Source organism: Arvicola amphibius, chromosome 9 (assembly GCF_903992535.2).
Source record: "Arvicola amphibius chromosome 9, mArvAmp1.2, whole genome shotgun sequence".
Classification (NCBI taxonomy): Eukaryota; Metazoa; Chordata; class Mammalia; order Rodentia; family Cricetidae; genus Arvicola; species Arvicola amphibius.
In genome coordinates, this window is record NC_052055.2 from 52699255 (window position 1) to 52726190 (window position 26936).

The 26936-nt window shown below is 44.5% G+C and overlaps 2 protein-coding genes across 7 annotated transcripts in view; one reads left to right on the plus strand and one right to left on the minus strand.

Moving 5' to 3' along the window:
• Positions 1-2701, minus strand: part of Pus7l (pseudouridine synthase 7 like) — a 22322-nt gene extending 19621 nt beyond the window's left edge. The window contains exon 1 of the mRNA XM_038342194.2: positions 2129-2701. The gene's annotated coding sequence lies outside the window, so the exon portion shown is untranslated. The remainder of the gene's footprint in view (positions 1-2128) is intronic.
• Positions 2249-26113, plus strand: Irak4 (interleukin 1 receptor associated kinase 4). Of its 6 annotated transcripts, none has more exons than XM_038342196.1 (12): positions 2249-2575; positions 8518-8685; positions 11353-11498; positions 13072-13260; positions 13912-14072; positions 16516-16580; positions 18793-18907; positions 19321-19430; positions 21291-21474; positions 22174-22236; positions 25711-25869; positions 25977-26113. In XM_038342196.1, the coding sequence occupies exons 2-12, from the start codon at positions 8525-8527 to the stop codon at positions 26016-26018; spliced, it is 1395 nt and encodes a 464-aa protein (XP_038198124.1). In that variant the 5' UTR covers positions 2249-2575; positions 8518-8524; the 3' UTR covers positions 26019-26113. The 6 variants fall into 6 exon arrangements, with proteins under 6 accessions (XP_038198124.1, XP_038198123.1, XP_038198127.1 ...); XM_038342195.1 differs by having other exon boundaries at positions 2250-2502; XM_038342199.1 differs by having other exon boundaries at positions 2532-2611.
• Positions 26114-26936: the final 823 nt, after the last annotated feature.

The following is a 26936-nucleotide window of genomic DNA, read 5'->3' on the forward strand; positions in this document are numbered from 1 at the left end:
GTCCTTCAGCTTTCTCTAAATTCCCCATAGGAAAGACACAAAAATCCCAAGCTGACGAGAGGATATTTCTACCGAATCACCGGCGGCAGAGAAAGGAAGCCATTATCAAATTTACTTGGAGCCGTGCACAAGAGCAATTCTACCAGGAACCCACAGTCGGCACCACCAGCACCATCACACACGGGGCTTCGGGAAGCAACTTCACTGCTTGGAGCTCGCTTTTCCCATACTTTACAAGTACTTTGTCATCTTGATCTAAACAACTTAGCAAACACCAGCCCTCATTGGTCCTTTCCATTGGGCCAAGAACATATCGCAGCAAATTCTCTATATCACCATTTCCACGTTTATTTTCTTTAATTGTTAAATTCCCTGCAGTCCCTGCATTCCTAACGGAATCCTAAAGATTTCTCTTCTGTCATCTTCTCAGGGGAAACTTTTTTTTCTTTCAACCCAATGTATCTTAGATCTGGAGACTAGAATAACATTGCCTGTTTGTTGCCACTGATCTTTCCAAACAGGTTCTTTCCCTTCTGCCTCGGTTCCTTTACAGATCTTGTCCACCTTGTCTCTGGGAACTCCTTCATTGAGACTTCCATCCTCTTGAGCAGATCCTCTGAGTCATCCACGTAAGTCATGTTTCTAACCCCATCCCACATTCCCGCAATCTCCTCCGCAGCTCTGGCCCCCTCCGTTTCGGCCATCCACTCTTATCATTCTTACTATCAAATTTACCACCTACAGAAATCAATTTCCTGATCAAACCTGTTTTGATATTCTTAACAGTCCCAACTCCCAAATTCTTAGGCATTGTGGCAGCCTTTTGACTATTTGTCTAGCCAACTATCATCTACTATGGGTAACACCCAAGACACCGTATTAAAAGGTAAACTGTACCACAAATGTTTAAAAAACCCTATTGTTACATTGACAACAAAGTCTAAACTACCTACCCTGAGATTTTGTGTCCTGTCTATTCTGCAAAGTGATGTGTCTTTATCCCATTACCTTCTAAAGCACGGTTACACTCTCTAAAGGCTCTCCTCACTACCTTTGGGGCAACTTCCTGCTCAGTCTTTTAGGATTCACATTCTCAGAGGTTTGCACTGACCAATAATCTAATCTACGGGAACCAGCAAGCCATTTTCTTTCAAAAAAAAAAACGATTTAATTTTCTGTACAGCAAATGTTTTTATTATTTACTGTCCATCTTCTTGAAGTTAGTGTCAATTCCACATGAGCAGGAATTCTACCTCATTCAGTACTGATTAGCCCATATTTAGAATAGCACCAAGCACATAATAGATGACCATAGCAGGTCTACAATCAATATCAGTTGTTGAACAAAAACAACTGGAACACTGTAAGAGCTGTTATAGCGATGAGGAAGAAGGGTTAGCTTTTGTTTGTGATAATCAGAAATGGTATAACAAATTACTAATTAAGTCTTTGAAAATAGTTCAAGAGACAGAAGTGGGGCAGAAATACCACATGCAAGTACAAACAAAACAGGAAATATGTGGGAGAGGGGGGAAAAAAAAAAAACAACAATAACCCGGGCCCAGAGCAGTGGGAAGAGGGAGAGGGTAGCAGTTTTGGAGAATACAGCTTAAGACATGCTATGAAAAATACTGAACGCTCTGTCAAAAGTAGGAATCTGCCTAGAGGTGTTTCTAAAATGACTGAAGGAACTCAGCAGTCAGCTGTGACCAAGTCCACCGGGGACCACAGGATTCCAGAACCCTAGGGATTCTAGGAAAAGAAAGATCATACGAAGACAGTTTAGGCTACAGGTGGGGACTGCCGCAACAGCGACTAAGGCATTCCAGCCAAGCAGCTAGCAAAGCAGCGGAATGCAAAGACAGGCGAACCGCTGGGCGCGGGCTAGCCTGGCAGGAGCTCCTCTGCTGCTCCTCAGGGCGAGCCAAGGCTGCGGGGACCCAGCCCTGGAGATCTTCAGCCCCGACCCTGCTTCCGCGGTGCCCGCCACGCCTTCCTCCCCACTCCCGACCCCGCGCCACCCCTGTTCATGTCGCCCTTCTCGGGGACACGGGCATCGGGTCTTCCACGTCAGCCACTCTTACACCCACGCGTAACCCAGCATCCTACTAGACTTAGCCTGTTCTACCTCGCTTCCGAGAGAAAGCGTTCCTCCCGTGGGCCACAGTGCGCATTCCCGGAAACCTTCGCCTGCGTCGCCTCCTACCGGGACATTTAAAGGGACAGGCTCCCACTTGTGTGGTTCCTCTCTGGTAGAGCAGCAGAGGGCGGGGAGAGGAAGGCGTGGCCTTCCGGGTTGGCCCCGCCCCTACTCTCATCCTCCCGGTCTGTCCGCGCTGAGGGTCCAGCACGGATCTGGTGCCCTGGGAAACCGCATCACCTTGTCGCAGACGATCTGAAGTCGTTCCGTGGCCCCGGCGCGTCCTCCCCTCCCGAGTCCTCGTGGGACCCTGGCAGGGCGCCGGTCGCCTTGTTCAGGAAGCGAGGAGCGTCAGAGAGGAAGTAGGTTGGGCGACCGCGGGAGGAAGGCTGCTCTCAGGCCAAGACCTCGCTGCAATCCTCTGGCCAGGGACCGGTATGCGACCGGCTCGCTTTCCCCCAGATCCGAAAAGTGGGTGCACCACACAGAGGCGTGGGGGAGCCCCACAGCCTTTGCGCACCGGTCCGCTGGTGTCTCGCTTGCTCGCTGTGGGGAATGGAGGAAGCTGTCAGACTGTCTGTCAACAGGTGGAGGGAGGGACAAGCGCAGTACTGCTTGGAAGAAAAAAAATGAGCAGAAAAAGCAAAGCCCTAGAGAGCCAGAAAGCTCCAGTCGCTTTTGGAATGGACACAGTGCCCCCAAAATAGAAGATTTAAGGGGAAAAAATCGACTTTTCCATTCTGGCTTTCCAAGGAAGGAACTACACAAGTGGGAGACTATCCTGGGAGTAAGCCTTCAAGATATATGTCAAAGAGCTCAGGTTCCTTTTATATTCCTATTTTCATGCTAAACATTTTTGCTACCTGCATGTTCCAGACTGACCTGATCTCCCAGGCCAAACTTCGGCCTTTACAGTCTTGCCTCCGTCCTGTTTCTGGCCTAAGCAGAAACCCCTGGTGCTGCCCTTGCCCTCTCTATATCAGCAGACTTCTGTGGATTGCCCTGCAGAATGCACCTAGCGCTAGGAGACTAGCGACCCTTCAAACCTTCATGTAAACTTTTGGTGCACGTCCAGTCGCCTCTTCCTGTTTCTTTGTCCTTACTCTGCACACCTTGTTGTCCAGGAAACCTCCGCTCTAGGGATGAATACAGAAATATCTGCACTCCCCTCGGAACTTCCACTGTCTCTTCTCTCAACTCAGAAGATAATCAATCTAAAGGCCCTGATCAATCCCTCATCTCTAATCGCGCCCTCCTGCTTCTTGCTGTTTGTCTGTGGAAACGGTTAGGTCTCGCACCCATCACAAAAGGTACTGAGATACCTAATAACATATCAAGGCAGATGCTGGCCACCAGGTTCTCCCAGCATCCTTCAGTCCCTACCTCCAGTACCTGGCACACCCTGGCCCCTTACCCCTTACTCTGGGTACTGGGTACCAGCCCAACTACTGGACTTCCCATCCCCAGCTCCTCTGGCCCCTGTATAACCCAACCTTTTGGGCTATGCCAGTCTCTTGGCCCAGGCCACCACTTTTGGTAGGCAGTTCCTCTCTTGCTCACCCTGCCCCTCTCTCCTCAAATGGCCAGGCTCAATTTGGCCTCCCAGATATCTCTGCCAATGCCTGTGGCTATGCTCTCCCTCGTATCTATATAACCCTTCTCCTCAGCCCCTGAGGAGCAGTCATGTCCTCTCTTTTATTCCTTTTCTTTGTTCAGAAGCACCTCCAAATTTTGTGCCTTCTGCTCATTTTCCCAGCATGTACCCCACTGACTAGTGTCCTCATTCCTGTCCTTAGTCGAGATCTCAGGAGGCCCATGAGAACTAATTCTTCACAAGGCTAACCCTTCACAGGGACTAACCCTTTTAAAGTTGCAGCCCCTTGCCACGCCATCTGACACTGCCTTACTTACTTTTCTATTACGGTGGCAAAACACCATGACCAAGGTGAGGCTGAGCTTAGGGATCTAGATAAGAGCCTTCTCCAAGCACAGCGAGAGTGGGGAATGGCAGCCTGCAGACAGACTAAACGAATGAGATCGAGCAGCAGCTCAGAGTTCACACCCTGAACCACGAGCAGGAAGCTGAGAGAGCACACTGGACATGGCCCAAGTCTTGAAATCGCAAAGGCTGTCTCCACTAACTCCTCCTCATCCTCCCAAACAGCCAATTGGGAACCAAGCATTCAAATGAGGGAGACTTGTGGGGCCTTCTCATTCAAACCACCATAGACACCATTTAAGGCGCGTTAAGATGCATTCTTAGCTTGCTACCTTTCTCCTCCATTAGAATAAAACTTCTGTGTGTTCTTGTCTCCTTTTTCTCTCTATTTTTCTTAATGTTTTATTTCTGGGCACCTGGAATAATAACAGTCTCAAATAGGACACCTTTTTTGATGAATGGAAGAAAGTATATATTTCAGTATATCCAAAGGATTTTAAGTTGCCACCAGAGTAAATCAGTGTGTAAGAAACATAGATGTTGCCCGTGGTATCAAAAAGGACCCTTAGTAGATGTATCGGGGACAAATGAAAGTGCGGTAGGGTGAGAGTCACTGGGAGAGCTTATGTGGAACATTTTTGTTTGGGCACAGTCAGTAAAACATTTAAAATATGGCAAAAATATGAGTATGAGGAGAATAAGGAAGGAAGGAGTGATGGAGGGGAGGAGCCAGAGTGGTAGGGAACCCAAACACTTTACATAGGAAGAGACTTGCAATTGTTCTTGTTTTGTTTTTGGCTTTTTGTGTGTATTTGTTTTGGTCTGGTCCCAGTGTCTTTGGGCCCCATCTCAAACTAGTTAGGATTTGTTCATGCCTAAGCAGCATTTGGTCATAAGGGAGGGCACCAATTCCATCCTTAGCAGTCAGATCCAGTCTTTGTAAATCTTGGAATACTGCGGTAGCCAAGGAATCAAACTGGTCCCGAAGGTTGTTACGCTGCCCTGAAATTGCTTTAATTTTTCCTGAGTTCTGGTGGGACAGAGAGGTTAACTGATGCAAAGAAGGCTGCTGTTCAGCTGTTTTAGTTCTGAGTCCTAGAAACAATATCCGGGGTGGCAAAAAGAGGGATGAGTTGGATGGCCTATTAGTTCCCCCTTCAGAGGTCACCCAAACTGCTTTTGGGGGTTTGGGAGCACTGATTTTAACTAACTCGAGTTGACAAAAATGAGTGATGTAGAAGGGACCATAGTTAGGATGCCTCAGAGAAGAATCCCTCTAAGGAACTACAATAAAACATAACAGATGGGAAATATCCAAGACATAAGACAGGAGGTGGTAACTCTACAACCTTCTGTAGGCAGAGATTTGCTGTCCTGCCAGTCAGTTCTGTCCCACCAGCCAGCTCCCAAATAACCACACAGAGACTTACTATTAACTATAAATGCTCAGCCGATAGCTTAGGCTTGTTAATACCTAGCTCTAAACTAGCATCTTAAATTGACCCATAGTTTTTATCTGCACTCTATCACATGGCAGTACCTTTTTTCATCTGCTTCCCCAGTCTCTTGCTGGTGGCTCTCTGTGACTCCACCCTTCTTCCCAGCATCCTCTTTGGCTCTCCGGCCTAACCTCTTCCTGCTTAACTATTAACCACTTAGTCTCCTCTTATTTAAACCGGTCAGAAGATATTTTGGCAAAGACACATCTTCACAGTGTACAAAAAGGTTATTCTGTAGCAACCTTGTGGGAACACTAAGAGGCCAAGTTAAAGATGAAAATATTTAGATCGTGATTAACGTAAGTTTTGCTTGGTAAGTCTAAGTAATCAGTTATTTCTAGGTCTGTGCTAAGGGGGACATCATGGCAGAGAGCACATAGTGGAACAAATCTGCCTACCTCGTTGTGTGGGAGGGGCAGAGAGAAGGAGGGAGGAAATAAAAGAGATAGAAAGGGAACAGGGTCCAAGCCCTTCAAGGGGTACATACCTGGTGACCTTTTCATTTAGGTAGACCCCACCTTCTAAAGTTACCACCAGTTCCCAATATCCCATTAAACTACGAATCCATCAGTGGATGAATACATTGATAGATAGCAAGAGAGCCTGCATGATCCAAACACCTGCCAAATGTGCCTCCCCCACCCCCAGAAAGCTACATATTAGGGGCAAAGACTTGAAAGCAAGAGTTTTGGAGAGTTGTTTCAAATCCAAACCATGCCATACAATACCAGTATCTATAATTTATAATCTATTAAAAACCATAATTCACATTAATGCATAGAATGAGTTTGATCCTTAACTTATGGAGCTGAAAGTATAATAACAGAGATCAATGGCAACCAAGCAACTAATTGTATGTTTGTAAATATATTGATGTTTGTATATATTGATGATTGTGAATATATTGATATAGTGAGGAGTGGTGATTAGCTATGGGGAAATCAACCTGTTTAGATATGATAGACAATGAAGGCCAGAGAGACATGAATACTAGCATAGAGGAGGCTTATATATAGGTTAAAAATTACTGTTTTATAGCTTTTATATTTTGTACCATTTAAATATATCATTTACTCCTAAGATTAATTATATCTAAAAAATGAAAACATACAGAAACAAACCATTGAGAGAATAATATGTCTGTTTCTCTTGATTAATTGGAAGGATTATTGTCTGTTGAGAATGAGGAACAGAGAAAGCACAAGAGAGGTAAAAGTAGGAAATGGCCACGGGAGACAAGGAGAGAAAAGTAGAAGGTTAAGTGAGAGCTGGAGGCCAAATGGAAAGGCCTGTTCTCACCAGCTTGCCCCTGCTCTCACCAGCCTGCCCCTGCTCTCACCAGCCTGCCCCTCTTCTCACCAGCCTGCCCCTCTTCTCACCAGCCTGCCCCTCTTCTCACCAGCCTGCCCCTGTTCACACCAACTTGCCCCCTTCTCACCAGCCTGTCCCTGTTCTCACCAGCCTGCCCCTGTTCTCACCAGCCTGTCCCTGTTCTCACCAGCCTGTCCCTGTTCTCACCAGCCTGACCCTGTTTTCACCAGCCTGCCCCTGTTCACACAAGTCTGCCCCTCTTCTCACCAGTATGCCCCCGTTCTCACCAGCCTGCCCCGTGATCTAAGTCTGTGCACAGCAGCTCTGTGGACCAGTAACTCTGTGGGACGTCTCTTAGTTACAGCCTCCAAAGTGGAGTACTAGGAGACAGGAGGATCAGTCAAATAAAGGTCCTATCAAGAGAGTAGCCACAGAGATGGGCCATGGATCCCACCATACACAAAACAGTTGTCATGCAGATCTCATGGGCTCCAAGCTGTTTGAGGTCCTTGTATGCTTCATGCAAAGTAGGTGGGTGGGATGTGTCTTTAATGCTATATAAATTAGTTTTGTTTTGTTTTGTTTTTTACTTTGACCAAAGATTTTGCGTAAAATTTTTATTTGTTTGGTTTTTGTTTTGTTTTTCTAGACAGGGTTTTTCTGTAGCTTTGGAGCCTGTCCTGGAGCTAGCTCTTGTAGACCAGGCTGGCCTCGAACTCACAGAGATCCACCTGCCTCTGCCTCCCGAGTGCTGAGATTAAAGGGGTGCACCACCACTGCCCGGCAAAAATTTTTAATAGTAGATGCCAGAGTAACGGCTCAGTGGTTAACAGCCTTGCCAGCACACACATGGTGGCTCACAGTCAGCAATAACTCTGGTTCCAGAAGATCTGGTGCCCTCTCCTGACCTCTGCAAGCACCAGACAGGCGCACGGGGCACATGCATACATGCAGGCAAATACTCATACACATAAAGTAAAATTAAATGTTTTTTAAACTGTAATAGTAAATGGGTATTAATTGAGAAAAAATAAATTCAAGCTAAGCCTCTTCTATTTCATTTTATAGATTTAATTCCTGAACTTGCTCCCAGGTCTCTTTCTGATAAGCATCTTGCTTTGCATAAACTTTACTCGGAAAATTCCAGGGTCAGAATGAAGTTTTCCAATGTTTGTTTGTGGGAGAAAAAAAAATAATAATCCTAGAGCGTGATTAGATGGCTTTCAGTAGGAGGTGGGCTGGAGTGAGAGTCGCTCCGCGCTCAGACAGTCGGTCGGTTTCCGGCATCTCCTGCCGTATAGCAACGCATGACATACGGCTTCTAGATGCTGTCTCTGGAACTGTCGTAAAGTTGTAGGGTTTTAACTTTTTGTTTGTTTTTGTTGCTGTTTATTTTTACTTAGTTAGTTAGTTAGTTAGTTAGGTGGTGGTGTTTTTTTTTTCTTTGAGACAGAGTTTCTCTCTATATTCCTGGCTGGCCTAGAACTCGCTCTGTAGTTCAGGCTGGCCTCAGCCTCAGAGATCTGCCGGCCTCTGCCTCCCGAGTGCTGGAATTAAAGGTGTGAGCCACCACTGCCTAAACTGACCGGTTGCCAAGTTCTAATGAGTTTTTTTTTTTCATATTCCAGGTAGAAGATGAACAAGCCCCTGACCCCATCCACATACGTGCGCAGCCTCAATGTTGGACTCATTAGGAAGCTGTCGGATTTTATTGATCCTCAAGAAGGATGGAAGAAATTAGCAGTAGCTATTAAAAAGCCGTCTGGTGATGATAGATACAATCAGCTTCACATAAGGTAATAGGCTGTTTATTTTTCCTTTAAGTCCTTCGTGTCATAAGAAGGATGAAGGCATAAACACTGTCTGGTGTAACTGCCTCTTCTCATCTTAGCGTGATTTAGTAGAAAATACAAATTCAGATTTAAATTTCATCCTGTATTTTGCAGTTAAAACTAATGTCAAGATTTGTCTGACATGGAAGGAAGAAAATAAATTATTCTTTCTTAAATCAATCTGGTGAAGACTCTATAGCCCGGGCTCCCAAATTGCCTTTCCTGCAAATGTCTGACCACGTGGAGGCAGACATCAGAAAGTACGAGAGAGAAGCCCAGCTTTCAGATGTGAAAACCAAGATTTCAGTGATAGCTTGTCGATATTTCCATTAAAAGTGGGAGATGGGTTGTTGCAGCAGCCGTTCTGGAGAGAAAGGGCCCTTCAGTACTGAGGAGGGACGGTCAGAACGGCATAATTCAGGAAGTTAGCCATGTGCAGCCGCCAGTGCACGCTGGTTCCCACGAGGCTCACGGGGGCCCCAAAGCATAGAAGTTTTGTCCACAAATTTTGTATGCATTAAAAAACAAAACGCTAGCTGCTGTTAGTGACAGGGTCTTGTGTGGTTCAAGGCTGGCCTTGGACTCCTGATCCTCCTGCCTCCACCCCCTAAGTGCTGGGATGACTGGGGTGCACCAGCTTGAGAGGTACTTGTCTCACAAAGAAATCGGAAGCACGTCCTCCTTCCAAACGATCAAACAATGTCACCAGTCAGGCCCAAAACTGCATTTTGTGCCTCTGGGTCCAATGCAGCTGCAGTTCTTAGAAAAAAATGTTAGTCATGATTGAAGTTACTCTTAGAAAGTAGTTCTGTCAATGGGGACAGTGAGATGCAGAAGAGATACCTGGTCTACGCTGTAGGGCCTGCCACGCGTGGAGGGAGGCTGCCAGAGCATGCCGAAGAGCGCAGATGTGGGCAGATGCTACCAGCTGGCCAACTGGTAAACCTAGATGGACGCTCACTGTTGTTCACTGTGTTATTCTTTCAAAGTTTTGTTGAGTTTGAAATGTTTCCAAGTAAAACCTTTAGAAGAAAAACAAAATAAACTGTTTCAGTTAAGTTTTCAGTATTAACTTTCTAATTTTTTTTTATTTTTTATTTATCTTTGGTTTTTCAAGACAGGGTTTCTCTGTAACTTTGGAGTCTGCCCTGGCCTCAAACTCACAGAGATCCTCCTGTCTCTGCCTCCCGAGTGCTGGGATTAAAGGTGTGTGCCACCACTGCCTGGCCTAATTTTTAATTTTAAAGGAATTAAAGGAAAAATTAAAGATGATTTCCTTAAATATACTTAGGATCGAAACATAGGCACATTCTGCTTCATGAAGCAGGCTTGTTCATTTAAAAGTATACAGCTAGAAGACTGACTATGTCATGTAAGGTGCTTGTAACACTTTTCAGTATAGCTAAGTGATTTAAAAGTATACACTTTGGTTAGAAGAGCTCAGAATTTGGACCTAGACTTGGGTATATTTGAGTGAGCTCTGTGGCTCACACTGACTACTCCACTCATCCCAGACTAGTGGTCTCATGGTAACATTCTCAGCTGTCTCTCTAGAGATATCCTGTAGCTCTCTGAGGAAATAGTTGGTAAATAATATTAACCAGGTGCATTTGGCTGGCATATCTGTATATGTGGAGGCCAGAGTTCACTGTAATATTAAGTTGTGGGCATCACCTCAGCCTTCTAACACCCCTATATCCAAGAAGTCTGGGATGATTGGAAGCCCCTGGCCTGGGAGTTGCCCCGGTCTGGACTACAATTCCCAGCTTGCCGGGCAGGGTCAGGACCACTTCCACAGGCTATTTAGGCACCGGAAAAAGGAACACGTGGTTTCGGGTTTGCATGGACTTTTCTCCCTGCCATGCTTTCTCGGTCTACCTGAGAGTTCCACTTTTATTAAACACGGGCATTTTAATTTTGTCTAAATCTGGTTTGTTGGAGTTTCTTGCATCGGTGGAGAGGTTTTTATTAAGATTAAACCAAACAGTCACCAAGGGGTGCCTTGCTCACTCTCGATCCATCTTGGTTTTTGAGACAGGGTTTCGCACGGAGCCCGGAGCTTATGAATTCATCTAGACCATGCAAACAGTGAGCATCAGGGATATGTTCACTACTCACTGCCTGTCCAGTCCATCATCAGAGCAGGTGCCCTGCACTGGGTCTTTGCCTGGATGCTGGGGAATCTGAACTCAGGTCCTCGGTCTTCAAACTGACATTAAAGTTCTTGATTTTAGTCTATGACTATGCATGCTTTGCCTACATGTATGTATTTGTACCACATGCCTGCCCATGCCCGTGGAGGGCAGAAGATGGTTTTAGATGCCCTGGAACTGGAAATACGGGTGGTGGTTGTGAACCGCCCTGAGGATGCTGGGAACCATATCCTGGTCTTCTGTAAACCACCGAGCATGCCTCCAAGCCCAGTTGTTACCTTGAATTATCATCATCTTTGGCTCCTTTTCTGCCAAGTGTCTTTCTCGTAGTCGGCGTCTATCGGTTCGCTCCCACTCCCACTCCCTTCTGTCTTGAGGAGGTCCACGGATCTGGACAGAAGGGGATGCGGGAGTGGCCGATCAGTGTCTATTTTCCAATGAACTCTCCTGTGTGCTAGTTTTGTCTCTTGCTTTTCAGGAGATTCGAAGCCTTACTCCAAACTGGGAAAAGCCCCACGTGTGAGCTGCTGTTTGACTGGGGCACCACAAACTGCACAGTCGGGGACCTTGTGGATCTTCTGGTCCGGATTGAGCTTTTTGCCCCTGCTACTCTCCTGTTGCCGGGTAAACTGGGCGTGGCCAGAGTAACGAATGACAGAAATAGAAGTGTTGGTTTTTCTTTTGACTCTTTGATGGGATGAACAAACCTGACACTTGAGTCCTCTTTATTCTTTCAGCCCTCCCAAGCTTTTAAATACTGTAGATGCCCGATGCTCTGGGCTGTGCTACTAAATTGATAAAAGGTCAGGGATGGAGTCTAATCCCCTCAGAGTCAGGTAGTTTTGTGCCAGGAGGGTTTATTTTAAGAAATGAAGAATGCGTCCTACAGGACTTATTAACTTATTCTTTTAAGCCGTGTCTCCCTCTAGACCCCCATTCGGCTTCACCTTGAGGGGGGCCCTCATCATGGCTTCCGCGGTGTTACTGTCCTTCTGTCCTCCTCATTACCCCACTTCTCCCCCCGCCCCTCTCTTTCTCTCTCGCTAGTTGATCTCGGCCTTTACTGTGTAAAGAATCTCTTAGAGTTCTTGTTGAACATGTAGATTCCTGGACCCCATGTCACATCTTCTGCTTTGTTTTTTTTTGTTGTTGTTTGGTTTTGGCTTTTGAGACAGAGTTTCCCTGTGTAGCCTTGGTGCTGTCCTGGAATTTACTCTGCAGAGCAGGCTAGCCTCCAATTCAAAGAGATCCACCTGCCTTTCATCCCGAGTGCTAGGACTAAAGGCATGCGCCACCACTGCCCGGCATCACACCTTCTTAATAGAACTCATAGTATTTAGTTCAATGGCTAAAATGTCTTTGGTTCCTTCTGCCCCCGGCCCTGTCCTGTGTGTGTGCATATGCGTGTGCGTGTGTGTGTCTGTGTGCGTGTGTGTGTCTCTGTGTGTGTGTGTGTGTGTGTGCATTGTTGTTTTTGTTTGTTTTTGAGACAGAATCTCATCTCATCCACCCAGGCTGATCTTGAATCTACTGTGTCAAGACCAAAGTTGAATTTGATCCTCCTGCCTCCCCCTTCAAAGTGCTGGGATTCCAGTTGGGCACCATTGTGCCCACTAGTTGTCTAATCTTAAATAGCTACAGTGTTTCCTAATTTCCTAATGGTTCTGGACCACTTTTGTGAACACTATCACTCTGTCTATTCATCTGTATCACAATGAACAGCATCATACCAGGTATCTCCCTGTGTTTGGTGAGGATGTCAGCCAGCATCTAGGAGCTGCATGTGAGCAGCTGGTTGCCTTAGTTAGGGCTTCTGTTGCTGTGAAGAGATACCATGAGTACAGCCACTCTTATAAACAGAAGCATTTAATTGGGGTTGGCTTACAGTTCAGAGGCTTAGTCCATTATCATCCTGGCAGGAAGCATGACGTCACGCAGGCAGACTTGGTGATGGAAAGGTAGCTGAGAGTTCTACATCCCAATTGTCAGGCAGCAGGGAGAGAGATGCTGGGCCTGGTTTGAGCATCTGAGACCTTAGAGCCCACTCCCAGTGACACGCTTCCGCCAACAAGGCCACACCTCCTAATAATTCCTTCCTGATGATCTTATGGGGGTCATTTATATTGAAACCACCACACTGTTTTTCCATATAGACTTTTTCTTACACAGAGACTAATTTTGTCTTCTCGTTTGGCAGATGCTGTTCCCCAAACTGTCAGCAGTATACCATCTAGAGAAGCTGCAACCGTGGCACAGACACACGGGCCCTGCCATGAAACAGTCAGGACATCGGTGACGCCTACGCCGAGGCTAGAACAGAGCTGTGGGCAGCCTGACTCCTCAAGCTCAGAGGACAACAGTTCAGAATCCAGCGACACTGGTACCCGTAAGTGATGCTGCCTATTCTTTCCCACTGGTGGATTTGTTGTTATGGTGACTGAAAGTCACCTGTGTGTGCAGTGGGCAGAGGCACGTGGGCAGGATCCCTAGATGTGTGTTTCGCTTTACATTTGTTATGATTTATCTATGCATCGACATTGCATCAGGTGCTATTCTTTCGGTGACTTGAAGCAACGGGACATGCAAACAGTCACAAAAGCTAGAAGGAGACAAGTCATCGTGGTGCTGCTGTACGCCTGTGTTCCCAATACCTGGAAGGCAGAAGCAGGACGGTCAGGAGTTCGAGGCCAGCTTTCGCTGGATAGCAAACTCAAAGCTATCCTGGCCTACATGATACCCTATCTCAAAACTAAATTTATAAAGAAAATAATTTTTTAAGTGTAACTAGGGTTTTAGAGGAGTAGACTGAACTTCACCAAATAAGTATTTTGGGTGGAGATGATGGAGTGTTTGGTACCAAATTGTCATGATAAAGGCTACAGTCTGTATTTTGTGAGTGTATGCGTGCGTACGTGTGTGTGCGTGTGTGCATGGGTGTGCGTGTGCTTGTATGTAATCTTCACATTGAGAAAACAGCAGTTACTAAAAGCCACATTCCTATGTTTGAGCACCTCCCCCTTGCCTTGTGATGCGCTAGGTTTCCACAGTTTTTCATTTTATGAGTTGAAGAGCATCACCAATGACTTCGATGAGCGACCTGTTTCTGTCGGCGGCAGCAGAATGGGAGAGGGAGGCTTCGGAGTGGTGTACAAAGGCCACATGAAGGACACGGCTGTGGCAGTGAAGAAGCTGGGAGCGGTAAGCTGTCCTCCCTCCTCCTGTCAGGGCAGGCTGTCAGTCAGCCTTCACGGGTGTATTATCTCCACACCTGCTCCCTCTAAGTGGACCCCATCCTGAGCCTACCTCTTATTATGTAAGAATCTATTGAGGACTGTGGAGCCTCGCTCTAGAAAAGTGCTTATGGACCCAGACATAGAATCATGGTTGTAATCATGGCAGAGTCACAAATAAAACTTAAGAAACTTTGCATCACAATGCTTCATACTTAATCTAGATTTAAGATAAGATACTATGTAAGTGTTATCTGGGTACTTTTGTATAATATGTCCCATTTAAAAATACCATTTAGGTACCAGTGAGATAGCCGATAGCTAGAGGGCCTTTATTGGGTCCGTGGGAGTCATACAAAGATGGGGGACAGGCCCTTTGTTGGGTCCATGGGAGTCGTGCAAAGATGGGGGGACAGGCCATCAAAGTCTACTACACCAGGAGCAAACCTTGCTCCAGGTGAAAAAATTAAAAATTAAAAGAATAAATCTCCATGGGGCACAAAAAGCTGAGACCACAGCCAGAGATGGGCTTGTATGAGTGTGGCCATGGGCTGTTTCCAAGCTCCCCTTTTTAGAGCAAGAAGCAAGCATTAAGCATGAACAAAAGAATTTTTACAAGGTAAAACTCAGATATAAATTACCCTTCTTTACCATTTCCATTAACAGAGGGTTTTTTGTTGTTTTTGTTGTTGTTGTTGTTGTTTGTTTGTTTGACTTTTTTTTGGTTACACTAGTGTCTGTATTTAAGCCATTGTTCTTCCCTGGCTGTCCCTGACAGTGTTTACCAAAGCTCTGCACTTCTTCTGATAGCAGGGACAACACATAACCACAAAGTCATGTACAACCCATCCTTTAAGGGTTAACTCAGCTCACATCTGATGCTGGTCATGAGCAGCCAGGGGATTATCTAAAAGCTGACCCTCAGTTTGCAGAGGGCTGCTTCAGCCTTGCAGACAGAGCTACGGGTTGTAAAACAAAGTAACTCACTGTTAATAGTTAATCCTTAAACTGCTTTTTAAAAAAAAGCCACTAACCTCCACATGTTCACTGTGGCATGTGCTAAATGTAATTTTAAAAATTATACAAACACCACACACATATTTGAAGCAGGGTTTCTCTGTGTAGCTCTGGCTCTCCTGGAATTCACTGTGTAGACCAGGCTAGCCTCAAACTCACAGAGATTCATCTACCTCTGCCTCCCAAGTGCTGGGATTAAAGGTGTGCGCCTCCATGCCCAGGAAAAAAAAAATTAATGCACATTATGAAAAAGGAGTTTCCTTCCCTTTCCTTTGTTCCTATTTCTGTAGGGGATTTTTTTACCTTTAATTATTGATTAATTATATTATCAATCTGTTATATCTTTAAAATGTCAGTATCCTGTGTATGTGTATAACACAGGCATCCCTTGTCATTTATGTTACAGGTGCTTTCATAAACTTCGAGTCCCCTTTTTCTATTCACATTTGCTTTCATGTTGTTACACAGAATTTTTTTTAAAACTACTCTGTGGTGAAGTTTTATGTTTCATTTTGTTCCTACCACAGACTAGAAAGGTTTATATATTTTTCCTTTCTCTAAAACAACATGGACCTAGGGTAAAGCACTTGTATTTCTAGATGTCAATAGTTCTATATAACAAATAGAATAAGACTCTGTGGGGAACAAGTGTACCCCTGTATTAATGAGCATTCATGACAGGAGAATGGCCAGGCCAAAGACCCCAGTGCCTCAGGCTCATGGGAACAAAAGGGCAAGGCCTTTCTCTGGTCTGAGTACAGGTGTTGACCAGTGGTTGGCCTTCAGCTAAAGCCAGACAAGTAAAGGTCTCAGTCTCTGTTTCCTCAGCCCAGGTGACCGCAGCCTGGGGCTGCTCCCCTACAGAGAACCCCCTAGGACAAGCTGTGTGTAATAGACACACTGAGTTTCTGGTTGCTGGTGTGGCTCTGTCTCACCAAATGGACCGCTTGATCCCAGCTTTGTGTTACTTATGTTTGTCATAGTTTCCTGTCGCTCCCTGTCAGATTGCTAGGACCCAGATGTGCAGACAATAGCAAGACATTATTTTTTTATTCATTTTACTGTACTGTTATTGAGGCCAGCGCCTTGTATACATTAGGCTAGTACTTTACCTTTGGAGCTACATGCCAGCCCTCTTCATGTGTCACTTGGAGCAAAGGTCAAGATGGCTAGGCCACCCTTGAACTCCTCTGGAAGCCAGGCAGGCCTTGAACTTGACTTTCTCCAGCCTCAGCCTCCCAGATTTGGGACCACAACCCTGCATCACCAGACTTGGTTTACCCCATGATTTTAAAGTAGGTGAATCAGCAGGGGACTCTTTCTTAACCCTCCTTCCAGCTGTAGGGCCACAAGGTTATTGTATTGCATTACAATATGTATTTTTATCTTTCTAGATGGTTGAAATCAGTACTGAGGAACTAAAGCAACAGTTTGATCAAGAAATTAAAGTAATGGCAAAGTAAGTGTTGACTTGTCAGTGTGGCGTGGAGCATGGCATGGGGCAAGGGGACCTGGTTTCGCGCAGATTTGGGTGTGTTAAGATGCAGGATTGAGGCCAGTACTATTCATTCTCTGACTATATGATCATGTATATTCATATGCCAGCAGATTAAAAGCGGTTGGTGTTTTACATCACAGCAAAGTTACAGAGGATTCGAAGAGTTTTCTATTATCAGGTATTCTAGAATTCCCGACAAGATCAGTTGTAGTGATTTTAAAAAAAACTATTTATAAACCTGGGAACGATGGTGCACTCCTGTAATCCCTGTACTTGGGAGGTTAACATAGGGGGATTGTGAATTCTAGGACAGCCTGTGCAACGTTGCAAGTTCCAAGACAGCCAGAGCTATAAAGGTAAACTCTGCCTCAGCAATAAATAAATAAAATCAAAACTACTTATAAAAGACCCTCAGAGAAGCTAAAATTCAGAGGGAACCAAGGAAATATTATATACAAAGATGTTGAGAATACATTGATGCGAATGTCGGAAATTATTGGGCTCCATAAGGAAGGAGAGAGACAAGAACAAAATCAGAAAATATAATGATCACAGTGACTGGCACTGTATAGTATGCTATATAGCATGCTAGTCACTGTACCGTCTGCTTTAAGTTCATGGACTCATTTAATTCCAAGAACAATGAGTACAACCCCCCCCCTTTATTAAAAAAAAAGATTTAGACGTGTGAAATAACTTACCCAAAGTCATGTCACCAGCAAATACTTAGTGTTACGAATTTTTGGAGATGGCTTCTGGTCCAGATATAGCTAATTCCAGAGCTTTTGATCTGAATCCTAAGGAGGCTATTAAACAGTCGCCATGAGGCCATCTCTGTCCATCACCCACTTTGTTGTTGACCTCATAAAATAGCTAACAGACCTTGGTTAGTTCATGTGCAGTGAAAATGGCGCACATGGAAACCCCTGTCAACCCTCTCTCCGGACTTGATTTCCTCATCTTTTCCTCCATTGTTGGTTCTGCCACTAACTTGAGGCCCAGATGGTGGAATGTCTGCCATGAGCAAGGCTCTGGGCTTCATCACCAGCACCTGAAACAGCGCGTGGTGTCACACACTTGCCTCCCTGTCGATCCGCTGCATCCACAGCCTCTTGTGTTATGGTTCTTAAGTGTCTCTTTCTGCACCTTGCTATCGGAATGACCAATCCAGATGTCTTACCTCTGTCCGCTGGGGAGTAAAAGGGTAAATGACCTGACATCGTGCAGGTCAGTAAAACAGAGCTGGTGAGCGACCCCTGCTTCAGAGACAGGAGAAACTTGATACATATTATCTACTTGTATTTAAAATGTGCAAATTTGGTGGGAATGGAGAATTTATCGAATCGGCTTATACTTCTCAGCTTATGTCTTAGAGTAGAAGTCTGATTTCATTCCAGGGTATGCAGAATTATAGATGGCATGGAATGAGCAAAATGAGTACGGCCTGAAAGGAGCATCTCTCATGCGCCGTGCATGCTTCAGGCTAGCCCAGTTCTTCATTGACGCCCACAGCATCCATGTGGCGCGGCCCTGTCATGCCAGCGCCATGTTCTGTATGCAGGGAAGGACTGAGGCTGAGGTTGCCAGCATGCCTTGTATCACAGGCCCAGGAGGTGGCAGGACTGTGCTTTCAGCTGAGGCCTGTGGCCTTGTTATCGTGTGGCTTTTGTCAAGTGTAACAGAGAACTCAGATTGTAGACGAGCATGTGTTGGAAGACTGAAAGCCTGACAGGAAAACGTGGCTAACAACGTTCCTGGAAAGCAGCGCCTTGGGTGTATTGCAGTCATGTTATGTTAGGGATTTGTCCGTGCTCTAAGTTTCCAGATCTTGAAAAGGCGCTGAGCAAAGATGAGCATCAGCCTCGTCCTGAGCTAACCTGTCTCAGGTTCTGTTGATCATATCAAAGGTGGCTACAGAATCGGGAGAGGTTCGCTTCTGCTGTGGATCAGTATTACTGAAACAAGAACGGTTAACAGAAAAGAATCCACAATTTCAATGAGCCTGTCAGCAAGTTATAAACATCTATCACGTTATATATGACATGTATACTACATATTACATACACACATATTTATGCAATTATCTCTTTGATCATTCTGCTAAAACTCTTAACTTGAGTAACTGCTAGAAATACTCAGTCTAATCACTTTGCACGCTCCCTCACTTGTACAGGTGTCAGCACGAGAACCTGGTCGAACTACTTGGCTTCTCAAGCGACAGCGACAACCTGTGCTTAGTGTACGCTTACATGCCCAATGGCTCCTTGCTAGACAGACTGTCCTGCTTGGTAAGACACCTGTCACCAGACTGTCTCACTTTCCGTTTCTATGTCACGTTGCTAATGTTCGCGTTTGGTCGGGTTCACTGAAACCACACGGAACTTGCTGTTTCCCTCTTCTGTAAAATGGTGCAGTTTATGTGTTGACAGGTGTTGCGAATTTAAAACGCAAAAGCATCGGTAAAGGCCAGATGCTGGCCATGTCCTTGTGTATTTTTATTTATCAAGTGAGGAGTGCAGAGTCCATTTGATCTTATATGAGATTATTTTTTTTTTTGCAAGCTTTAAAAATTGTAACCCTAAATTCTCAGTGATATGGTTAGTGATACAAAAATGACTATAGAAAATACTAGTATGGGTTTTCTTTGGGCTTTTTTTTTTCACCTAAACTGTTGTTTAAAATCTGTTTGTTTCTTCACAAGGATGGCACTCCACCCCTTTCTTGGCACATGAGATGCAAGATCGCTCAGGGTGCAGCTAATGGCATCCGTTTTCTCCATGAAAATCATCACATCCATAGGGATATCAAAAGGTGAATCTACTGTGCAACTCCGAAAGCCATCTTTAGAGAATCTCTTTCTTGCCCTTTTCACTCAGTCTTTGCGCGTGTGTCTTAACGGTGAGACTTTTCCCGCCCCGGAAAGCCTTTTGCATTCCGCACGCCTGTTGTCTCCCTTGTTTCAAGCCTCTGACCTGCTTCCCTGGGGAGATGAGGGTTTTCCTGGCTTTCGGATCACTGGTCTCTCCTGAATCACCTTCACCTCCGTGGTTATTCTTCGGTCCTCTCCACCCTTATGTTATTTACCTAGTTAGACATCTACTGGCTACATGCTAGGCACCGTACATGATATGGTTAGCAGATAGAGCTCGAAGCGGAGTTCAACATCAATCAGATAATCACAACATAATAGAGTTTTAATGTTTATTAGTGATCAGTGTTAGTGTAAAGAAGGATTTTGGAGGAAATGGTGTTGAAGCGGAGGCCTGAACAATGAGTAGGAAACAAGGAAGCACAGTTTGAGGGTAACTGTGTAGTCGATGATGAAAACATTCTAGAGAACACAAGCCTGTAAGATGAATATTAGGAGGGAATTTGAGGGGGCTGGAGAGATGGCTCAGCAGTTAGATCAGCGGTTAAGCCACCCTGAGTTAAATTCCCAGCAACCGCATCGCTAATGGGATCTGGTGCCCTCTTCTGGCATAAAGGTGTACATGCAGATAGCACTTAGGGATTAAAATGATTAAGGGAGAGAGGGAAGAAGGAAGGGGCGGTGGGCATGAAGTCCTGATGAGTTGTCAGCTTTCCCATTGCTGTTGAAAATACAAAACTACAGCAGTGGTAGTCATCCTTCCCATTGCTGTAACCCTTTAGTACAGTGCCTCAGGTTGTGGTGACCCCCACTGTAAAATTATTTTCTTGCTACCTCATAATTAGTTATGAATCATAATGTAAACATCCGATATGCAGGGTATCTGACAGTAACCCCTGTGAAAGGGCCGTTCGACCCACAAAGGGGTCGCAGCTCACGGGTCGAGAACTAACTGCTGGACAACAGTATCATATTCAAGTTTTACAAATTACTTTGAGTCGAGCGTAGAGAGCAGTTTAAACCAGGAGAAATTAATAGATCACTGTAGATATCTTGGTAGACACAGCTCATATGAGCAGAAGTGAACAGATGCAAGTGGTTCGTGTGGCAAGACGTGTTTGTATCTTACCTGTAGAGGGCCAGGAAGAGGGGAGAATCAGTAACAGCTGGAATAATTGGGACCTGACTCACTTATATAGAAAGAACAGGAAGAGGTTCCAGTTAGGGGAGGGGTTTGAGAATGGTATACATTCTCTGTTTGATGTTCTTTTAAGAGATGGAAGTGGAGAGGCTAAGCGGACAGTATGACATATAGATTTGTAGGTAGAAGTCTGAGCAGAGTGTATAGCACTAGCATGAATATGATGCTTGAGGAGTTATCATCTAATTATTGAAAGATATAGCATAAGAGCCCAGGAGTAAATCCCAAGGACCCCTAAAATGTAATGACCAAGCAAAAGGGAACAGTCCCCAAAAGACATCTAATAAACTATATAAACACATGGGTAGATGAAAGCCTAATCATGGATCTGCACCTCCCTTATGAGGAAATTTTATGTTTTCATCTCCCTTCAAGATACAGAAAAGAAAAGAAAACAGTGATCTCTCTCTTGCTGTCATCTAACTGACTGATCTAAACACATTTCAGCCTTCTCTGCTGCGTCTATAAAACGGCACACATTGTAACTAAGACGTATATATTGCATGTATATATGCAGATGGACACACATACCTCTAAGAACCTACTTGACCTTGTAGGCAAGAAAAGTTTGCTTCCTTCAAATTTAAATTTTTATTTCCAGTGCAAATATTCTACTAGACAAAGACTTTACTGCCAAAATATCTGACTTTGGGCTTGCACGGGCTTCTGCAAAGTTTGCCCAGACAGTCATGACCAGTCGAATCGTGGGCACAACGGCTTACATGGCACCTGAAGCTTTGCGAGGAGAAATAACGCCCAAATCGGACATCTACAGCTTTGGTGTGGTACGTGATCATTCTCTTTATTGGTTTGCTTTGATTTCTTTAGAGTGTGTGTGCACACACATGGCACAATGTACACATGCCAAGAGTCAGGGGGCAGCTTGCAGGAGCTGGTTCTCTCGTTCCACCATCTTGGTTCCAAGGGATCAAACTCAGGCTTGGTGGCAAGTGCCTTTAATTGCTAAGCCCTCATTCCAGCCCATGATTATTCTTTTTTAAATGGTGAATTAAATTAGAATGTTTTAGTACACGTATTTTTCTTCTCTTGCTTTTTTCTTGTCATTTCATCATCTCACAGTCAGAAGTGGAGAAAGAGGGTTAAGATTAAGGGGCGTCCCCTTAGTCTTCGAATATGCTTCATTTACGGAACCGGAACTCTATTCCGCGTCACGTTACGACACAGGGTTGTGAAATGTAGCTACTGGTTAGAAAATCAGATTCTCCTAAGAGCCCCGTCATAACGAACGGACCCAGAGTTCCCAGAACACACGTGCAGTACAACTTTTTGATATCGACGCCCATAGGCTTTATACAGGAATTGCTAGGTAGATTTCTGTCAGCATCCACGCTACATGCCAGAGGTTGTTAGCACAACAAGAAAGCCTTGCCCAGCGTGTTCAAGTCCCTGGGCTCATCCATTCTCCTCCCGAGTCCCACTTGATGTCTTCCGTGTTTCGCTGATGGGTCTTTTTGTCTCCCTAGGTTTTATTAGAGCTAATCACCGGACTTGCAGCTGTGGATGAAAACCGTGAACCTCAATTACTAGTAACGAACCCATTTTTATCGATCTTTTTCTCTCTTGCCTTTGTGGTCTTCAGTTCATGTGTGTCCGTATGGCATGTATGCCCTTTCTGACTGTGTGTGATGTCATGGTGACAGTGCATGCTGTGTGTACATGTTGCTGGGATGTGTTTGTGAAGCCTGAAGAGATTGTTTCTATAGTCTTTGTTCCGGTGTCTTTGTAGCAAAATGAGAAGAAAGCCAATTCACCTATGGCTTATTACTTTCTAGGGTATCCAGACCCTGGGTGGCGAAATCCTTTTCATATCATAGAAAAAAATTATAGTTTTCATTCATATCTGTATAAGAATATAAATGCTGGTAAAAATTCATGATTTCATTGTGGAGTGTTTTACTTGCAAAGTTAAAACACTTCCCTCCTGTACTACTATTCCTACCCTTCTCATATTTATATTGAACATTTGATTGATAGTTTATAAGTAGATAAGTTAAATAAATTATGCCACATCCTTTAAAGATATATGTATCTTTAAAGATATATATACATGTATCTTTACATATATATCTTTATGCATATTTATAAAGAATATATATGTGATACTTATATATATGGACACATATATGTGTGCCTTTGTGTGTATATATATATACACACATATATATATAATTTATAAATGTTTTCTAAATTTTTTAACAACTATACTCCTTTTATCCTAATTTATTTATATGCCCTACTGGTACAAACTATTCAGACAATAGACATTTACTAGATCATGTACCAGAATTACGATCAGACGATCAGAAGGTGTAACTTACTTGTTCAGTCTTGATGCCAGGGCTGGAGAGATGGTGCAGCAGTCAAAAGGTCATACTCCTTTCCGTTAGGTGTCTGACAACTGCTTGTAACCCTAGCTCCAGGTCTGAGGCCTCTGACCTTCACAGGTACCTGCATACTTGTACACATAGCCACATACAAAAACATACACACGCATACGGATAATTAAAATAGGACTTTGTCAAAGGGCAACAAAAGTCGTAGTGGCAATACTAATTTGAGTAAACTGTAGTGTGTGAGATTGTTAGAAATGTCCGCCATAAAACAGAAATGTTCATGGTCTGTTGGAAATGCAATATTAATATAGTATATGAAGTATATTTACATTAGAAGATATTTATGAGAATAGTCTAATGATATTCAGAATTTTGTAATGGCAAATTAAAAAAATTTATGTTAACCAGAAATATAAAGTTCTCTGTCCCATCAGTTACAGGAGATCAAGAGAGAAGCCTGAATTGGAGAGGCCATATTTAAGCTGTTACTATACGGACATAGAGAAAGTTCAGGGCAGGGGATGGATTAAAAACATAAACGTTATTTGTGCACAAGCATGTGCAGACAAACTTAAAAAAAAAACGAGCAGACTTTCCCATGCAGTACATCACTTGACTGTACCCCAAGTCTCAGAAATGTGGCTGCTGTATGCTCTTCTTTAAAAGGATCTTTATTTTTTCATTAATTTTTTTTCATACAATAAAAAATAAACATTAGAAAAAGAGAGGCCAGGAAGATGTTCAGCAGGCACAGGTGCTGCCACCTAGCCTGACCTGCGACCTGACTCCTTCAAGCTGTCCTCTGGCCTCCACCTCCCACAATAAATAAATCAACGGAAAAATGACTTCTTACAGGAGGGGTTAACAGTGCAGGTTGGTGCTGGTGGCGAGAACTCTTGCCTAGCTTGCACAGGGCCTTGAACTGGATCCCTAAAACCAGAAAAACAAGACAAACAAAGCCCCACAGGGCCAGAGAAGAGATAAGCGACTAGGGGTGACAACCTGTGTTTCCCCAGCTTCAGCTTCTGCTTAGGGCAAGCTTGACATAAAGACCTCTGGGGGTCTCCTACCAAGATCCTCCTCCCCTTCAGTAGGTGTAAAAGTCACCACTTTGGTTTGACTAGAAATGAAACACAAAATCTCTGTGAGTCACAAGCTTGCACTGTGTCATTTAACAGTGAAAGTGTGAAAATCCGGGAACAGTACACTCTAGAGTGCGGTACGGCTGGGAAGTCCGAAGACTGTGATGTCGGTACTTGTGATCCGCCTCTCAGTGAGCCTGCTTCCCTCTGCTGTGTGGTTTCCCACTCCGTCTTCTGCAAGGGTTCTGGAATGTTATGCTCCACTCCTCACTCGTAATTCTTCCTTTCGATGCAAATTTATTTGACCTACTACAAACTATACCATAAACCAGGTGTCTTAAAAAGACAGAAAGTACAGCAGGAAGTCTGAAGTCAAGTTCTGATAAGCCCATGAGTCCCTCCCGAGAGTCCAAGGGAGACTCTTCCTGCCTCTCACAGGCTCTGGTGGCTTCTGGTAGCTTTCTCTTATACACCTGTCACTACTGTCTCTGCTGCTGATGGTCACATTTTCTTTTTTCTTTATTTTATATATATATATATATATATATACATATATACATATATATATATATACATATATATGTGTGTATATGTATATACACTTGTCATTGAAGTTAGAGCTTGCCTGGATAACTCAGGATTTACTGTTTTATTGCTATGATAAAACACCAACCCACTCACGTGTGTAGAAGAAAGGGTATATTGGTGTTATGGTTCCAAAGTCTCTTGCAGGGAGATATGGTATGGTAAGAAGTGGCTGGCATGACAGCGGGAGCAGGAAGCTTGCAGCTCATATCTTAAACCACAAGCTCAAATCAGTGAACTGGGAGTAGAAAGAGGCCTTAAGCTCTCAAAGCCCATCCCCGCCCCCCTGCAAGTGATAAACCTCCTTCCCAAGGCTTCACCTGCCAAGCCTACCCAAATAGCACCACCAATAGAAGACCAAATGAGCCTGTGGCGAGCATTCCATCCAAACCACTAAACCCAAGATGATCTCTCATTTCAGATGTCTACAGAGATCATTCTTTTTTTCACGTGAGGTCATATTTACAGACTCCAGGAACCAGGACATAGACATACATAGATACATGCTTCTGGGGCCACCACTCACCTGACTGTTCAGCCCACAGCACCTCCTCCTTCTCTTCCTCCATTGCCCAGTCTCCAAGTCCTTCTTTCTCTTTGGTTCATCATTCTGAGTTCCTGTGAATAAGCCCAGGGTGTCTAAATACAGAAGGTGAAATTGTATTCTCAGAAATGATCAAGAAGCTGATTCTCCTGAACCAGCAGATGCTGCCAATAGGAATGCAAGCAGTTCGCTCATCACAGAAAGACGAGAATTATAAAGCGGTTGGGTAGGCGTGGACGGGAATAAGACGAGTAAATCAGCGACGCGTGCGCGTGTGTACGTTCCCCCATCTAACGACCGTCCTGCGTGGCTTCAATTCCTAAGGAGGTTATGAAAAAAATAGGAAAATAAGAGTTCAGGTTATTACAAAAATAGAGGAATTTAAATCATTTACATTTGTATCCTGATTTCTTCCATTTTGAAGCTTTTGACCAAGTTTTCATGCCCGTTTTATAGCTGGATATTAAAGAAGAGATCGAGGACGAAGAGAAGACGATCGAGGATTACACGGACGAGAAGATGGGCGATGCGGACCCTGCGTCCATTGAAGCCATGTACGCTGCAGCTAGCCAGTGTCTGCACGAAAAGAAGAACAAGAGGCCCGACATTGCGAAGGTACCTACCCTCTTACATCCACAGGCACCGAGGGCTGCGGGCCTTCACGAAGCGTGTGTCTCGAGGCATCTGCATAATGTTCTCTTGTTCTTTCTTTCTTTCTGAAGGTTCAACAGTTGCTGCAAGAGATGCCTGCTAAAAACGAGTGAAATAGACTACATATAATCTCTATATAATACACTCTATAAGCGCTCACCCCTCACCTTTTTTTTTTTTTTAACGTCTTATGGTCCTGGAGACTGAACAAGCACTTTGGCACTGAGCTACATCAGCGGCCTGGTTTTGTTTTTTTTTTTTTTTTTTTTTTTGATTGGTTTTGTTTTCCTAAATGGTCTTTATGTTTCCCACGGCAGCATGGTGCACTGTACTGACTGATGAACGGATGTGTTGACGCACTGCCAAAGTGACGGTAGCATGGCAACACTTGGCCCCACCCCCTTTGTGTGGAGATCACTTTCCATGGCGATATCATCAAATTACAGCAACTACAAGATTCAGGAAAACAGCACGGCACTAGGGAGACCCTAGGGTTTGGGGTTTTGTTGTTGTTGTTGGCCCTAGATGTCCTGATACTCTCTCTCTATAGACCAGGCTGGCCTCGAGTTCAGAAATCTGCCAGCCTGGTCTGTATAGAGAGACCTCTGCCTGTACCACCACTGTATAGCCAGAGACCCTGGTTTGAAGCTCAGCAGACTCCGCTAATCTCCTGTAAAGCCCTGGTCCAGCTCTCAGCTACCCTAAACCTCAGGTTTGGCTTTTCTGTTTTGTTAATGAGCTCTGTGCTCCTGTAAATAACTCTTCCTAGGCTCCTTATGTAACCCCCACCTGTACATAACCTCCACGGCTCCTCCCCACCAGTCCTCCAATACGAAACCCCCACACCTCCTCCTATACGTTCCCCCCACCACTGCTCCTGTAATCCTAATTAAAACTCATTGGGTCACCAAGGTAGACATGGGTGGACTCAATCATTCAGTCTGTCATTGATATCCTTATTTGAATGAATAGATGTCTGCTTCTCTCCCCCAGGAAAAATTCACACAGTTGGTACTTTATGTAGAGCATAA

Excerpts from the sequence above, each read along its gene's own strand:
- Irak4 (XM_038342196.1), top strand. The coding sequence starts at position 8,525 with ATGAACAAGCCCCTGACCCCATCCACATACGTGCGCAGCCTCAATGTT. Across the intron at positions 19,431-21,290 it reads ATCCATAGGGATATCAAAAG|TGCAAATATTCTACTAGACA; the intron begins GTGAATCTACTG and ends TTTTATTTCCAG. Across the intron at positions 21,475-22,173 it reads ACATCTACAGCTTTGGTGTG|GTTTTATTAGAGCTAATCAC; the intron begins GTACGTGATCAT and ends TTGTCTCCCTAG.